We start from the raw sequence: 17531 nt of genomic DNA on the forward strand, positions 1-17531 counted from the left end.
TTGTATTTTTAGTAGAGATGGGGTTTTGTCATGTTGGCCACGCTGGTCTTGAACTCCTGACCTCAGGTGATCTGCCCATCTTGGCCTCCCAAAGTGCTGGGATTACAGATGTGAGCCACTGTGCCCAGCCATAATGTGCCTTTCATTTGATCCTGAAACCCCTTGAAGTAGATAGGATTGGCAGTTATCTCCATTTGATCAAGGACAATAGACTAAAGCATAGAGAGAGAAAATAATTTGCTTAAGATCATATAGTAGGCCGGGCGTGGTGGCTCATGCCTGTAATCCCAGCACTTTGGGAGGCTGAGGCGGGCAGATCACAAGGTCAGGAGATCGAGACCATTCTGGCTAACATGGTGAAACCCAGTCTCTACTAAAAATACAAAAAATTAGCTGGGCGTGGTGGCAGGTGCCTGTGGTCCCAGCTACTCAGGAGGCTGAGGCAGGAGAATGGCATAAACCCGGGAGGCGGAGGTTGCAGTGAGCAGAGATCGTGCCACTGCACTCCAGCCTGGGTGACAGAGCAAGACTCCGTCTCAAAAAAAAAAAAAAAAAAAAAAGATCATATAGTAAATAAGTGGCAGGCAGAGCCAGCTTGTGAACTATAGTCTCTTCTGACTCCTAGTGTCAGCACCCTCTCCAGTAGCATCTCAGGTTCAAGGTGCCTGGGTATAGTTTATAAGTGTCAGGTCAATAGGCACCTCAACTTGGAAATCTCCAGTTAAGACACTTGTGTGCAGGGTGGAGTGGAAGTAGACATCTTGGATGTCAAATTGGTTTCCACACCTAGGAGAGGGGGCCCCAGCAGGGAGGATGTGGTTCACAACATGAGCACACAGGCATTTTTGTTATCTTCCAGCCTCCTCTCTTCTCAGACCCAGGCTGTTGGCTCTGTCCTCTCTACTGCCCCTCTTTGAATAAGGCAGATTTCATCCATGAGGCAGCAGAGATACACTCAACCTCAGAAGCTTAGTTCATTTCACTACTCTTCTGGTTGGGTACTCAGATGGGCCAGGTTGGACTGATAGATGGGGTTTGCCCCATGGTAGGGAGGTTGCAGGCTTCCACAACAAAGCCAGATGTGGCTTAGGTGTAGGGGCTGGATTCAATTTGGGTCCAGACTGTGCTGGCAAGCTGGGTGACCTGGGTGAGAGCTTTGCGGGTCCTTCCAGGCTTGGCGTTTTAGGCCCGTGGTTCCATCTGTGGGAGTATCTCAAGACCACCTCTAGAAATTTTCTCAAGATTCTTGTTTGGGGTTATGAAAAACTTTGGAAATACATAACATTGGTGGTTGTACAACATTGTGAATGTAATTAATGCCACTGAATTATACACTTAAAAATGTTTAAGATGGCAAATTTCATGTTATATATATTTTACCCCAGTTAGAAATAAAGGATGCTATCTGTTGAGAATTCTGCAGACCCTTGGGGTGAGTAGGGGTGGAGAGTGGGATATCAATCTCTTTGAGAAAGCTTCTACCAGGTAACTCTGATATATGCTCCCTGGATTAAGAACCTCAGTTTTATTTTATTTTTTAAAATATTTATTTATTTATTTTGAGAGGGAGTCTCGCTCTGCTGCCCAGGCTGGAGTGCAGTGGTGCGATCTCAGCTCACTGCAACTTCCACCTCCTGGGTTCAAGTGATTCTCCTGCCTCAGCCTCTGAATAGCTGAGATTACAGGCATGCACCACAACACCCGGCTAATTTTTGTATTTTTAGTAGGTACGGGGTTTCACCATGTTGTTCAGGCTGGCCTTGAACACCTAACCTCAGGTGATCTGGCCTCCAAAAGTGCTGGGATTACAGGTGTGCGCAGGGCATCCCCCTTGTGTACACTGTACTTGGGCCATGGCTGACAATTGGCAGGGCCAGGACATGAACTCAGGTCTCAGTGCTTTTCAGGCCTATGCTTTCCTATCCTCATCTGCTGCCTCCCAGAAACCAGGGGAGTGAAGGAGACTGCTTTTCTTCAGTTGGCCAGTGGGTCTATTGAGGCAAGCCTGCTTGTAGGTAGATGTGCTGTTCCTCTGCTCAAATATGGACTTGTCTCTCATTCTTTCTCCCCAAAGACTTGGATCTGGAGAGTTGGTGTCCAGGAGAGTTTCATGCTAGAGCCTGGCCAGAAGACAATCTCTAGTTGCCATTTCCCCTCAGTGTGACCCTTGCAAGTGCCTAGGGTTTTTGGTTACCTAATTTCCTTCCTAGTCCTTAACACACACATGAAACACACAGAAATACTGAAGAAAGTACTGAGAGCTACTTGGATAAAATAGCAAAAGGAAGTTCTACAAGACAGAGAATTGGATCAGACCAGCTGGTGTTGCTTAAATCACCAAATGTCAGAGGATTCTAAGTGAGCACTTGTAATGGAACCTTTTAGAGATGTTGCTTTGAGCATGAAGGATGGGACTAGAATGAGAATTTTTATTGTATTTCTTGATGAACCTGTCAGTCCCCCCCTTAAAATGTAAGTGCCTCTTTAAGGCCTGCCAGGGTGACCCTAAGACCTCAGGCCAAGTCTGCCTCCTGGAGCAGCACCTAGAGACTGTTCCTTCCTGCCAGTCCCTGGCATTTGGGCCAGCAGGTCCTGTCTTGCTCATGAACTGTCTGTCAGTCCAGCCTCTTGATCTGATGTCTTCTGGAATGGCCTGCTTCATCCTGTCCCTGATAGGCCTCCACTACTGGTTTTTGCAACCTGGCTCTCTGCTGCCCCCGCCTGTCTAGAATCAAGACTGGCAGCAGCCACCTAGATATCCCCCTGCTCTGCTAGGCAGAGATCCAGTTCTTGGAAGAGGGTTCTTGGGATCGTCTTTCCTCCAGCTTGCCTGGCCTGAAATTTCTGATGAGGGAAGAAGATAGCAATGACACAGACATGCAGTGTCATCTACACCTCTCTGTCTCTGATTCTTGTGTGGTCTGTTCTTGCTACCTCCCTGTCACTTTCCTGCGTGACTTCTTGATCTTTCTTTGAAATCTTTTGCAATTGCTATGTGATAAGCACTTTTAAATATGTGCTTATCTTATGAGTATGTTGTCTTTTCCTTTGCCAGTTTCACTCATGTATGTCTGACTGCCCTAAAGAGGAATGCAGGCCCTTAAGAGCCTTCCTGTTCCCTCACCCTGTAAGTCCTGGAACAACACTTAGGGAACATTCCCTTCACCCAGGAAAGAAGCTGTCTGCCCCCCCGCTTTTTTTTTTTTTTTAATAGAAACAGGGATGGGCTAGGTGCAGTGGCTCAAGCCTGTCATCCCAGGACTTTCGGAGGATAAAACAGGTGGATTGCTTGAGCTCAGGAGTTCGAGACCAGCCTGGCCAACATGGTGGTCCCAGCTACTCTGGAGGCTGAAGTGGGAGGATGGCTTGAGCTAGGGAGGCAGAGGTTACAGTGAGCCAAGATTGTGCCACTGCACTCTAGCCTGGGAAACAGAGCCAGACCCTGTCTCAAAACAAAACAAACAAACAAACAAACAAACAAAAAGGAAACAGGGTCTTGCTGTGTTGCCCAGGCTGGTCTCAAACTCCTGGCTTCAAGCAATCTTCCCACCTCAGCCTCTCAAAGTGTTGGGATTACAGGCATAAACCACCACACCCAGTTAGCTATGTGTTCTTTTTTTCTTACTTTTTTTTTTTTTTTAGCCATGTGTTCTTAACCAAGGCTAGGCCTCAGAATGATACTGAGGACGGGCTGGAGTGTGTTGGGCAGAGCCTTTTGAAAATACACATTCCTAAGCCCTGCCCCTAGAGACTGACTCAGGAAATAATAGTGTGGAATTCAAGAGTGTGTATTTCTTCAGTTCTCCAGATAATTCTGGTATTTGTCCTGGCAAAGGCTCAGTGAGCTGCACACAGGTGTACACGCATACCCATTCACTCACTCATTCAGTATATTTGACAAATATGTGTATACCACTAGGTGCCAGGCAGGTGCTGGGGCTCCAGTATAGAACAAAGGCAGGTCCCTTGCCTCATGGAGCTTATGTGTGTATGTGTGTAACAGACACACACATGCATTCACACATATGCAAACTGTTCATGCCACCGGAATGCACAGCCTGTAGCGGAGTTAATTACTACAGGCAGAGTGATGGTTTGTTCCAGAAGACATAGGTGCTCTTGTGTTTTCCTTTCTGCAGATCCTCAGCACTCTTGTTAAAGGGACACACAGACCTGTGACCTGCAAGATTCGCATCCTGCCATCGGTAAGGATGGTGTGTTACATATGAAGGTCCATTCTCTCTGGTGATGTTGGATTTAGGTTTGTGAACGATTCTTGAGGTGCTAAATTAGGCTTGGAGGAGAGAGTAGAGCTGAGCCTACTTTAGGAGGCAGCAGCTGCTCCTTCTGGAGCTTCAGTAACCATCCTGTGTGGTCCTCTTCCTCAGCTAGAAGATACCCTGAGCCTTGTGAAGCGGATAGAGAGGACTGGCATTGCTGCCATCGCAGTTCATGGGAGGTGAGTGGTCACCTTTCTAGTGACTGGCAGGGAGGTCCTAACCCATCTTAGTGATCCTTCCTTAATTGATCTGTCACCCCAAGTGACAGCCAATTTCTCTTCTACATATTCAGCCTACCTCTGCCTAGCTCTTTGATATCTTATGAGTCTGGAGGGCAGGCAGACCCTGAATGGGCTTTTGCATTTGCCTTTCTTTCATTCATGGAGTGCCTATTGAGGGTAGGTACTGAGGTTTAGAGACACAGAGAGACTAAGAAAGGAGAAACACCTCTACTATCAGGATGTGTAAATGCTAGAGATTGAGTAATTTGCTCAAAATCATACCATGCAGCCAGTACGTGGTGGAATTCTGACCCTCATGAGAAAAATCTCATTTATTTCCTTCCCTCCCTCCCTCCCTTCCTTCCTTCCCTCCCTCCCTCCCTTCCTTCCTTCCCTCCCTCCCTCCTTCCTTCCCTCCTCCCTTCCTTCTTTCCTTCCTCCCCTCCCCTCCCCTTCCCTTCTCCCCTCCCTCTCCCATCTCCTCCCCTCTCCCCACTCCCCTCCCATCTCCTCCCCTCTCCCCTCCCATCTCCTCCCCTCTCCCCTCCCATCTCCTCCCCTCTCCCTTCCCATCTCCTCCCCTCCCCCCTCCCCTCTCCTCTCCCCTCCTCTCCTCTCCTCCTCTTTGTCATTCTGTCACCCAGGCTGGAGTGCAGTAGCGCAGTCTTGGCTCACTGCAATCTCCATCTCCCGGGTTCAAGTGATTCTCCTGCCTCAGCCTCCCAAGCAGCTGAGATTACAGGTGCGCTCCACCATGCCCAGCTAATTTTTATATTTTTAGTAGAGACAGGGTTTCACCACGTTGGCCAGGCTGGTTTCAAACTCCTGATCTCAGGTGATCTGCCCACCTTGGCCTCCCAAAGTACTGGGATTACAGGCATGAGCCACCAGGCCCAGCCTCATTTTCTTTCTATTATATTGAGCAATGACTTCTCCCTTGAATAATCCCAGACAGACTGCTTTGTTTATTTGTTTTTCATTGTTGTTGTTGTTTTTTGAGACAGTCTTGCTCTGTTACCCAGGCTGGAGTGAAGTGGCACAATCATAGCTCACTGCAGCCTCAAACTCCTGGGCTCAAGTAATCCTCCTGCCTCAGCCTCCTGAGTAGCTGAAACTACAGGCACATGCCACCACACCTGGCTAATTTTTTATTTTTTTGTAGTGACGGGATCTCCTTATGTTGCCCAGGCTGGTCTCAAACTCCTGTGCTTAAGTGATCCTCCTGCCTCAGCCCCTCAAAGTGCTGGGATTACAGGCTTGAGCCACCATACCCAGCCTATTCTTTTAAAGGCTCTGCCTCTCTTGTCTGCATTTGTTGGACTGCCAGCTGTCACAATGACTAAACAATCCTTCTAGCTGTAGCTAATGTACTCTATGCTGAGAGCTGAGGTTCTGAAGGCCACCCTTGGCTTACCATTCACACTTGTTCCCTGTGTCCAGGATGTGATTTTGTACAGCATCTCAGGTCAGTAGACTTGGGCCAGAGGGACCTCTCTTCTCTGAGTGATGTTCCTTTGGGCTTAGGGGTCTTATAGGAAGAGCCCAAGTTGTTGATTGTGCTCTTACAACATTTTCAGAGAAGGGAACCCAGAACTCCCTTCATACAAAGCAGAGCAAAGCAGAGTTGCTTGGGTTGAAGCCAGGAGGGAGGAGTACACACTTGTACACATATGCGCCTTCCCAAGGCAGCAGGCTTTGGATTCAGACTCCCTGGTTTGAGATCCCGGCTCTGCTGCTTGTTAGCTGTATATCCTTGGGAAATCACTTAACCTTTCTGAGCGCAACGTTCCTTGTTTAGAAATTAAGATAATTTCTACTTTATAGGGTTGTCCCAGGGCTTTTATGAGATTGTGAATATAAATCCTTGGCACAGTGCCTGGCATGTAGTATTCTTTCTCTCTCTTTTTTTTTTTTTTTTTTTTTGAGACGGAGTCTTGCTCTGTTGCCCAGGCTGGAGTGCAGTGGCATGATCTTGGCTCACTGCAACCTTCGCCTCCTGGGTTCAAGCAATTCTCCTGCCTCAGCCTCCTGAGTAGCTGGGATTACAGGTGCCTGCCACCATGCCTGGCTATTTTTTTTTTTTGTATTTTTAGTAGAGATGGGGTTTCACCATGTTGGCCAGGCTGGTCTCAAACTCCTAACCTCAAGTAATCCACCCACCTTGGCTTCCCAAAGTGCAGGGATTACAGGCGTGAGCCACCATGCCAAGCCAGTATTCTCTTAATAAAGGAAGCTATTATTTTTTACCCGTAGTTGGGAACACTCGGAAGACAGATTTGGGTGAGTTTGAAGAAGCCCTTTGTGACCATCAAAGCTGGTGAGATGGGCTAAAAGTGACCATTGGAGATGTAGGGAGACAGAGGTAGAGGCTAGGTTGACAGAGCCCTCGACCCTTTTGTTGAAGAGTATAGTAGAGGGGCCCGGGCGCGGTGGCTAACGCCTAGAATCCCACCACTTTAGGAGGCCGAGGCGGGTGGATCACATGAGGTCAGGAGTTCAAGACCAGCCTGACCAACATGGTAAAACCCTGTTTCTACTAAAAAAAATACAAAATTAGCTAGGCATGGTAGCTCATGCCTGTAATCCCAGCTACCTGGGAGGCTGAGGTAGAATTGCCTGAACCCAGGAGGTGGAGGTTGCAGTGAGCCGAGATTGCACCATTGCACTCCAGCCTGGGCAACAAGAATGAAACACCATATCAAAAATAAAAGAACAAGAGTATAGCAGAGGGGACATACTCAGACAAGAGCTGGACAAGGGCTATCTGGTCGACCGTCTTGCTTGCTTTGTTGCTGAGCACAGCTCAGGTCAGGCCTCACGTCAGCAGCCCTAAAACTCATGCACAAGAACTTGCAGTTGACTTTGGAAGGAGGGGCCCCAGGTTGTGGTCCTGCCTCCCTTGTGCCGTGGTGTGGCAGCCATGGTCCGTGACTTTCCCTGGGTGCGGGGCCTACCCTGTGTCAGGTGCCTCTCCCTAGGATCAGCTGTGCAACTTGGCTTTGGCATTGGCAGCTGTGTGGGAGTGGCCAGTCTGAGCAGCAGCAGCTGTTCCCAGTCCCTTGGAGAGGGCAGGACTGGGACAGTAGGGGCAGCACTCTTATGGCCCTGTCCCTCATCTCTGGCAGAGGCAAAAGGAAGCTAGGGAAAAGCTAGGGTGGCAACAGGCCACCCACCATGCCCCCCTGCAGCCAGGCCTCCCCTGCAGGCCTCCAAGAGCTGGGCTTGCCGTCTCAGCATGGATCTGTGCTGCCCCTGCCCCTCACAGTTCTCCAGAGGGCAGGGAGAGCCATTTCCTGCCACCTGTCCTTGATTGCCATATGGCCACCTGACCTTCCTGAGGTTCAGTGGGGAGGACAGTAAGGTTTGGCTGAGGTAACCCTGTGTGAGTGGTGTCGTGGCTTTTGGTGCTCAGCCCTCAGCCCCATCTTTCTATCTCCAAGGAAGCGGGAGGAGCGACCTCAGCATCCTGTCAGCTGTGAAGTCATCAAAGCCATTGCTGATACCCTCTCCATTCCTGTCATAGCCAAGTAAGCCTCCTGTCTTCATCATGTACTCTGTGTCCCACAGAGCTAAGGGCTGGGTGGTAGCCAGGCCCAGCCTTCCCTAGAGTGAAAAGTTTTAGGGGTGGCTTGAAAAGGGCAGGGCTTTCCACAAGACCCCAGACCTGTTCCTTCTGCTGCCACCTGAGACCCTCCCCTCTGCATGCCTGTCTCAGGACTGAGGCTGCCGACTGACTCCTGATGAAATGTACAGAGACAGAGCAGGGGGTCCTTGGAGCAGCAGGCTGCAGGGAGGGGAAAGTATGACCTAACTGGGCCTCCTTCCCTCCTCTTGTCATCACCAGGGTGTCTGTTCCTCTTGCCAGGGTTTTGACTTAGCCCTCAGTGAACATATAAGTGGCCCATTCAGCTTGGGGGTTTTCCTGTAGCCCCAATAGCCCAGTTATGGACCCATGTCTCCAGATGTGGGCTGGCTGTAGCCACTGTTTTAGATTAGGGGCAAGGAAAGTACATTTCCTGGATTACCTATTAAGTGCCAGGCACTTTACATGTATTATCTCAGTTAGTGCTCCTAACTTCATAATGGGATATGGATTCTAATATCCACTTTACTGAAGCTCTGATAGCTGAAGGGACTTGGCCAAATTCACATTGTTAATCAGTGGCAGATCTGAGAGCTGACTTTTTCTGAAAATGCTGATAGGTTCCGTGATGGGGACACCCCTAACCCTCTGGTTGCTTTTTAGCGGAGGATCTCACGACCACATCCAACAGTATTCGGACATAGAGGACTTTCGACAAGCCACGGCAGCCTCTTCCGTGATGGTGGCCCGAGCAGCCATGTGGAACCCATCTATCTTCCTCAAGGAGGGTCTGCGGCCCCTGGAGGAGGTCATGCAGAAATACATCAGATACGTACGTCTCTGTACTTTTTCAAAACAAGCATTTCTCACTGTCTACCACACTCCTGCAGAGTGCACTTTGTGTGAGCCCCCAGCTGCCAGCCGTGCTTGCTGTTCCTCTCCTTTTCTTTTTAGCTCATGTAGTGTAGCTGCACTAGCTCACTGCTTTATTGGGTCTCCCCAGCTGCAATGCTAAGAGAGGATGCTGGGGGGCATACCCCTACCATCTCCTAAAGCTTCCAGAGGTTTGCAGGTCATAGCAAGAACCTTCTAGATCCAGGATGCTGTTGGAACCCCAAACACATGATATATATCTTTCTTTTTCTCACACGCTGCACATACAGAGGCATATGCACATGGACTGTGGGTTCTGCATCATCAAAGGCATATGTGCCTATAGGTTGGCTCAGGAGCAGCCACAGCCAAGAGGAGCAATTGAGAAATTTCTCACCTGATTTGACTCATCAGTCGAAATCATTTCTAAAACTTTTCTATTGCTAATTCCAGAATGCTTTAACCATAACCCTCTACTTAGGGAATAGCTTTTTTTTTTTTTTTTTTTGAGATGGGGTCTTGCTCTGTTGCCCAGGTGTGAGCATAGTGGCATAATCATGACTCACTGCAGTCTTGACCTCCTGGGCTCAAGTGATCCTCCTGCTTCAGCCTCCCAAGTAGTTGGGACTACAGGCATGTGCCACAACACTCAACTAATTTTTTATTTTTTTAATAGAGATGAGGTCTCCCTATGTTGCCCAGGCTGGGAATGGCCTTTTCTAAACCAGTTTCTTCTCATTGAGAGGTTGATGGTAGTGCCAAGGGCATATCCCTATAAAAGAAAATGAAGAGTTCACTTGCCTTATCTCTTTGGCACAACCCTGGAACTCTGTGGGACTCTGATCAGCTGCACATGTCTGCAGGGAGAGACAGTGAGTGGTCCTCAAATTCTTCAGTGAATTGGGTCTGAACAGAGGGTGCAGTCCTTGCCCAGAGCAGAATTCCACCCTCCTCTTCAGTCCTAGGGTTCATACCTGCCTAGGATTGCCTGTGGCTGCCATGGTATGTGAGTGTTTCCATGGCTGTGCAAGCTGGGATGGTAAGATGCCCTGAGGTCTGCGTCCAGAGCTGGGCAGCCTTTGTCCTATTTCCTGTTCAATGCTGCAGCCCTCACTCCCTGGTTCTGGTGTCCTGCTGGGCAAGTTGGTGACCACCAGCTCTCCAATGGTCTGGGATAGCTCCATGGCAAGGGAGGGCTTGCCCCAGCCCAGGTCAGCTATCCAGCTTTTTGGCCAGCTGGCAAGTCTGGCCAAGAAGACGTGCTGAACAGTGCTGAGCTTGCTCACTGGGTGAAAGGTGATATTATCATTCCTGCTGAGCCATCTCTTGGCAGCTCCTCAAGAGGGTGTGCTATCACAGAGAAAGGGAGCGGCTTTCAAGCATAGGCAGGGCTGCTTCTGGTCCAGCCAGGTGCCTTCTTCCCAGACAAGCTGAGTCAAGGACTTGCCACCAGCCGGGGCACCCCGACTTACTTCCCACTTTGTCCTGAGCGTGCCGTGGCACTTTCCCAGGCACTGAAGTCATAGGCCCACGTGGAGTTACTAGAGCAGCATAGGGGGTGGGGGATGGGAGGGTGTCCTGGAGGGCTGGGGAAGGCCACCTTCACCCACTACTGCTCTCCTGCCCTACCTCCAGCCAGCCGACTTCCACTGGGTGTCCCAGGCAGTCAGTCATCTTGCCTCCCTGAGCCTTCATTTCACGGTCTGTGGAGTGATGGTGACAGTTGCACCTCACACTTGTATAGATAAATGTAGTCATGAGTAACCCATGTGAACTAAATGATGCTGTGTTTTACCCACGTAGGGGGAAGTTAGAGGCTATTCAAGATGTGGGAAGGGAAGGTGCCCATTCTGGTTAGAAGGAATAGAAGAATCTCACCCCTTTCCTGGCACTGGACCTGCCATGCCAGAATTTGGTGTGTTTCCCCTCCCTTCCCTGGAAGATACTTGGCAGTAGGTCCTCTGTGGTGGCTGAAGCAGGAAGGGGCTCCCGCACTTCGAGACCTCAGTCAGGCTGTCCAGGAGAGTGTGTTTCTGACTGTGGTCCTTGGCTGTGACCCTCAAGCTTTGTACCACTAGCTGGAGGAGTAGATGACCAAGGTCGAAGTGGCTTTTTAATTTATTTTTATTTTTATTTTTAATTTTAGATAGGGTCTCAGTCTGTTGCCCAGGCTGGAGTGCAGTGGCATGATCATAGCTCACTACAGCCACAACTCCTGGGTGCAAGCAATCCTCTTGCCTTAGCCTCCCTAGTAGCTATGGCTACAGGTGTGTGCCAACATGCCTGGCTAATTTTCTTTTTCTTTTTTTCTTTTTTTGAGATTGAGTTTTGCTGTTGTCGCCCAGGCTGGAGTGCAATGGCACGATCTTGGCTCACCGCAACCTTCGCCTCCAGGGTTCAAGTGATTCTCTTGCCTCAGCTTCCCGAGTAGCTGGGATTACAGGCACCCGCCACCACGCCCAGCTAATTTTGTATTTTTAGTAGAGACGGGGCTTCACCATGTTGGTCAGGCTGGTCTTGAACTCCTGACCTCAGGTGATCCGCCTGCCTTGGCCTCCCAAGGTGCTGTGATTACAGGCGTGAGCCACCGTGCCCAGCCGATAATTTTCTTTTTTTAATTTTTGTAGAGTTGAGTCTTACGTTGCCCAGGCTGCTCTTGAACTCCTAGCCTCAAGCAATCCTCCTGCATTGGCCTCTCAGAGTGCTGGGATTACAGATGTGAGCCACTGCTCCTGGCCAGTGGTGGTTCTTCTTATGGGGGTCACATTGCCTTGGCTACACATACATCTCTGGTGCCTTCTTGGAGCCCCTTTCCCTGCCATCACAGCATAGCCCAGGCCTTAGAGCCTGCCTGGGCATCAGGCAAGTCATTTCTTTTCTCAGGCGGTGCAGTATGACAACCACTACACCAACACCAAGTACTGCTTGTGCCAGATGCTACGAGAACAGCTGGAGTCGCCCCAGGGAAGGTTGCTCCATGCTGCCCAGTCTTCCCGGGAAATTTGGTAAGAGGCACAATAAGATGTCCATCTGTCCTTGTACGCATTGCCCAAGTTTGACTTTGAGCCCTAAGCTGACTCCACTAGGGGACCAGGGACACAGCTTCTGGATGTAGATGTAGAGGAGTGGAGTGATGGTACAGCTTTGCCTCCCAGGAGGGGATTCTTTGAAAGCTTTGAAATGTCCCATCCCTGGACAGATCAGCAGAGCTCTGGGAACTAGGGTACTAGAAGGATAGAGGAATGCAAAGGAAGGGGATTTTCCATAAATGGGATAGTCACAGGCCAGGCCCCCAGGAACCAGTGGTCAGGAGAATTGGGCTGTAGCATGGAGCCTCTACCTTGAGCCTGCACTCACATCCATCACCCTGCAGTTTGAGAGACCACCTGTTGATTCTCTAGATCAGGTGCAGCTCTAGCTCAGATGGTTGACAGTTGAGGCCCTTCACAAGCTGACCTAGCCACTGCCCCCACAGCTCCCTGTCTACCTGTCTGCTTCCAGAACTCCACACCTGTGCTTGTAATGGGTCGTCTGCCTGGAAGGCTCTCTCCCTCTCACGTGAGCTATCTGTAGCCTCCCTCTTACATAGATGCCTTTCTGAACCACTTTTGCCATTGGGGATCTATCTTCGTTTGAGTCTTCCAGGCTTCAAGATGTTTCCTAGAAGGGAAAAACCTTTGCCAGAGCCCTCTTCCCACCCTTGGCTTATGGCATTGGTTCAGTCCCTACCCCACATAACTCTGTAGCTCTGGGTGGTGCCTCAGTGTCAGCTGAGACCCATGTATAACTGCCTGTGGCTGGGCGGGAAGTGGGGAACCACTTAGTGGTCAGGCCTCTGTCTCTTCCTCCCATGGGCCCATGTGCTTGATCAGCATTGGTTAACTCAGTCACGGCTGGCTGGGGATACCATCTGTGTGCTCCCCCTCAGGAGAGAGGCTGCAGGTGGTGGGGGTGACCTTTACAACCTTTGCCACCCAGCCCAGCCTCCCTCCAGTGTCCACGCTTGGGTTCACATTCACTTTCCATCTTCCAGTCCACAGTAATCCCAGGGCTGGGCAGGGGGCACATTCTGATGGCCAGGCCCCGGTGGTGTTTTGGTGTATGTGGTAGAGGAGTTTCTCAGTGGTGGGGCCCTGGGGTCCTGCAGTACCCCGGATGCTGGCTCCGCTAAAGTGTTTGCCCTGATCTGCTTCTTCCTCCTTAGTGAGGCCTTTGGCCTTGGTGCCTTCTATGAGGAGACCACACAGGAGCTGGATGCCCAGCAGGCCAGGCTCTCAGCCAAGACTTCAGAGGAGACAGGGGAGCCAGCTGAAGATACCTCTGGTGTCATTAAGATGGCTGTCAAGTTTGACCGGTAGGTCTCCAGCTTGGCCTCAGCTTGGGCTGGGGCCAGCACCCTTGGGGTCCCACTGGGCCAGCACACTGGCTGCTGTATGTGCTTAATGTCAAACGTAGGGACCACAGGTCTTGTTGGTTTGGACACTTGTTCTAAATTTTCAGCATCCCATAGAAGGTGCTTTCAGGGGAGATAGTCCCTGAAAGGCTGTCCCAAGGATAACTGAACTCTACTTTTTCCCTGATTTACCGCCTCCCACAACTCAGGGCAGGGGGGACTTGTCTCCTGTTCCTGAAAGTCTGTGCTTTTCCAAGGCCCTGAGGAACTGGCTCCTTGCATGAAGCTCCTCAAACAACAGCAGGACCCTAGCCCTCATTTGGCTCTGCAGCCCCTACCCACACCCAGTGCCCCTCACCAGCTCTGTGGTGCTCTCTCAAGCTGCTTACACCTCAGATTGTGACTCAGCTTTGAATGGTGCCCTCCTCTGGGATCTGAGCCTTTCTCCAGTCCCCAGGACCAGACAGGAGCCAGTCTTGTCTGGCAGAGGTGTGGAGAGGGGGAGCAGGGTGGTGGGGAATAGCTGTTGGGCAGTCAGATGCCAGGGAGAGTTCCAGTTGGGAAGTTGGAATATGACCCCTCCCACCCTGTCACTGTGTCACCCTGTCACAGGCTGACTCTGAAACCAGATTCCAAGTGTCCATGGCTGCAGCAGATGATCATGACACTTGGCAGGCGGAATCAGGATGGGCGCTGAGCTAGATCCCCAAGACCATTGTCTGGCTACCTCCATTGCCCACCTCCACCCACTCCCTACTAATCTTGTCTTGAGTGGCAAGCTTCCTTCTTGGATGTTGAAGATTGTTTTTCCAGTCTGGACCTCAGAGTACTGGGAGTTCATTCCCCCTTCCCCTACAATTTCCTGAGCATGCCAAAATTCATCTTCCCTTTAGGGAGAACCCAGGTCCAAGCTGCTGGTAGGACAAGAATGGGAGCCTAGGGGAGCAAGTACAGAAGCCTTAAGGCAGCAGCTCGGTGTCTCAGTTCCTCTCATTTCTGCAGCTCCTTTCAGGAGCTGAGTAGTGCCCTGGCTGAGAGAGGGAGCGGTGATGTTGGGTGACCCCAACTGCTTCCCTTCCTTTCCCCAGGAGAGCATACCCAGCCCAGATCACCCCTAAGATGTGCCTACTAGAGTGGTGCCGGAGGGAGAAGTTGGCACAGCCTGTGTATGAAACGGTGAGTTCCTGGCTGTGGCCTGCCCTGCAGCCAGTCACAGCACTCCCATGGCTTACACCCTCAACTCTAGATTGCCAGGCGGGAGCCTGGCCTTGACCTCTGTAGGCATGGAGAAGCTGCTGGTGGCCAGGTCAGTTGCTGATAGCCCTCCCCTCTTACAGTGGCCTGTTGTCCAGTTCAGCCAGACATCACTCTTTTTTTTTTTTTGAAACAGAGTCCAATTTTTATTTTTTATTTTTTATTTTTTAGAAATGTGGTCTCGGCCGGGCATGGTGGCTCATGCCTGTAATCCCACCACTTTGGGAGGCCGAGGCAGGTGGAACACGAGGTCAGGAGTTCAAGACCAGCCTGGCTAAGATGGTGAAACCCCGTTTCTCCTAAAAATACAAAAATTAGCTGGACATGGTGGTGGGCGCCTGTAATCCCAGCTACTTGGGAGGCTGAGGCGGAGAACTGCTTAAACCTGGAGGCAGAGGTTGCAGTTAGTTGAGATCATGCCACTGCACTCCAGCCTGGGTGGCAGAGCAAGACTCTGTCTCAAAATAAATAAATAAATAAATAAATAAATGGGGTCTTGCTTTGTTGTCCAGGCAGGCTGGTCTCAAACTCCTGTGCTCAAGTGGTCCTCCTTCCTCAGCCTCCCAAAGTGCTGGGATTATAGGTCATGAGCCTTTTTAAAAATTTTTATTTATTTATTTATTTATTTATTTATTTATTTATTTATTTATTTTTTGAGACGGAGTCTCGCTCTATTGCTTAGGCTGCAGTGCAGTGGCATGATCTTGGCTCACTGCAACCTCCGCCTCCAGGTTCAAGTGATTCTCCTGTGTCAGCCTCCCGAGTAGCTGGGATTACAGGTGGGTACCACCACACCTGGCTAACTTTTTTGTATTTTCAGTAGAGATGGGGTTTCACCATCTTCACTAGGCTGGTCTCGAACTCCTGACCTCAGATGATCCCCCGACCTCGGCCTCCCAAAGTGCTAGGATTACAGGTGTGAGCCACCGCACCTGGCCCAGACATGTTTTTGGATCAAGCCTCAGCCAATGGGGCACAGAATTGAGCCCCAGATGTGGTGCCCCTGGGGTGGAAACCATGAGATAGGCTTGCTTCACTTCCTTTGGTCCTTGCGGCCATGCCTTCCTTAGGCTGCTCTGCCTCATCTGGACTGGTCTTCTGGCCTCAAGGCTTATACCTTCTGGGGGTTGTGTCTGTGTCCCCACTTCCCCCCACCCCCACCACAGTGACTTTTCCAGAACAAATCTAACTTCTGTCTCCTCAAGTCAGCAGCTCCCCAGTATCTGAAGGATCAAGCCAGCACCTCAGCATAGAGCCTGAGACCCTTCCATGTGCCTCGCTCCTTCCAGTTTCATCCCTGCAGCCCTTTGCTCCAGCCAAGTCACCTGGTCCCTCTGCCACGTGTGCCTTCTCTGCTCCTAGCTTGTCCCTTCTCACCCTTTTGGCATCTGGTGACTCCTCATTTTGGAGACCTGGCCTATCCAGATGTCAGCAGGAGGCTCCATAGTCATGTGCAGCTAAGGGCTCTGCTGCGCTTTGCTTAGGTCTGTGACAGCTCCAGACACTTGAGGTCATTGTGTATTTGTGCCTTTCTCCACTGGGCACTTTTGCTTGGGAGGAGCATGTGATACAGGCAGCCTTCATTTGACTTAGGTTGGAAATACTTCCTTTTATCTGCCTTTGATTTGACCCCAGCAGGTTGGCCTATAGGGCTCATTTCTCTGGCCATGTGATTCCTTTTCTCTTTGTATCAGGTTCAACGCCCTCTAGATCGCCTGTTCTCCTCTATTGTCACCGTTGCTGAACAAAAGTATCAGTCTACCTTGTGGTAAGTTTCCTTATCATAGGAGAGGAGGCTTGGGGTGGGGCGGAGAGTGGGCATTCTGCCCACATATCCAGCATTGTCCTAGGAGGGTTGGGTAGATGGTATATGTGGGCAGTGGCATCCCTGGATGGTGACCCCTTACTCAGTTTTGTCAGAATCTGCCAAGGATGTGTAGAGTCAGGCCTCACAGCCCTGCACCCTGCCCCTCACCTTATTGCCCTCTGTCTGCTCAGGGACAAGTCCAAGAAACTGGCGGAGCAGGCTGCAGCCATCGTCTGTCTGCGGAGCCAGGGCCTCCCTGAGGGTCGGCTGGGTGAGGAGAGCCCTTCCTTGCACAAGCGAAAGAGGGAGGCTCCTGACCAAGACCCTGGGGGCCCCAGAGCTCAGGAGCTAGCACAACCTGGGGATCTGTGCAAGAAGCCCTTTGTGGCCTTGGGAAGTGGTGAAGAAAGCCCCCTGGAAGGCTGGTGACTACTCTTCCTGCCTTAGTCACCCCCTCCATGGGCCTGGTGCTAAGGTGGCTGTGGATGCCACAGCATGAACCAGATGCCGTTGAACAATTTGCTGGTCTTGCCTGGCAGAAGTTAGATGTCCTGGCAGGGGCCATCAGCCTAGAGCATGGACCAGGGGCCGCCCAGGGGTGGATCCTGGCCCCTTTGGTGGATCTGAGTGACAGGGTCAAGTTCTCTTTGAAAACAGGAGCTTTTCAGGTGGTAACTCCCCAACCTGACATTGGTACTGTGCAATAAAGACACCCCCTACCCTCACCCATGGCTGGCTGCTTCAGCCTTGGGCATCTTCATAAATGGGCTTGTGTCCTGGCATGATTCTACTCCCACCCTCTGTGCAGAGCTTGAGCTTTCCAAAGTGGATCTCCTGCCCATCTCTGTGGGTCTGGTAGAGGTGGGGAATGGGGTATCACTGGACTTGGGCCAAGTTAGGAAGGCCCAAGAAGCCCATTCTACTGATGGTACACCTGACACACTGGGCATCAATTGTATGTCCTGATGAGAGGTGATATGGAATCTGGAAGAAAGACTAGGGTAACTGGTGCCCCAGTAAGGGACTAGTCCAGTGGGGTGGGGAGTGTTGGTCTGATCCCCAGAGTCTCCAAGCCTGACAGCTGCCTGGAGTCTCAGACCTGATGAGGTGCCTGCTTTGG

General features: G+C 50.9%; 1 protein-coding gene across 10 annotated transcripts in view; it reads left to right on the forward strand.

The window, feature by feature from the left end:
• The window catches only part of DUS2 (dihydrouridine synthase 2), a 63164-nt gene extending 45989 nt beyond the window's left edge, over window positions 1-17175 (forward strand). For 8 of the 10 annotated variants that reach the window (XM_063796300.1, XM_016928590.3, XM_009430981.5 and 5 more), the window contains 9 exon segments: window positions 4140-4205; window positions 4389-4459; window positions 7942-8028; window positions 8748-8916; window positions 11841-11962; window positions 13162-13311; window positions 14439-14526; window positions 16299-16372; window positions 16603-17175. In XM_063796300.1, the coding sequence (XP_063652370.1) occupies window positions 4140-4205; window positions 4389-4459; window positions 7942-8028; window positions 8748-8916; window positions 11841-11962; window positions 13162-13311; window positions 14439-14526; window positions 16299-16372; window positions 16603-16840 (1065 nt within the window). In that variant the 3' untranslated portion in view covers window positions 16841-17175. 10 annotated transcript variants of the gene reach the window in all.
• Window positions 17176-17531: the final 356 nt, after the last annotated feature.

The sequence above is a fragment of the Pan troglodytes genome, chromosome 18 (genome assembly GCF_028858775.2).
Source record: "Pan troglodytes isolate AG18354 chromosome 18, NHGRI_mPanTro3-v2.0_pri, whole genome shotgun sequence".
Classification (NCBI taxonomy): Eukaryota; Metazoa; Chordata; class Mammalia; order Primates; family Hominidae; genus Pan; species Pan troglodytes.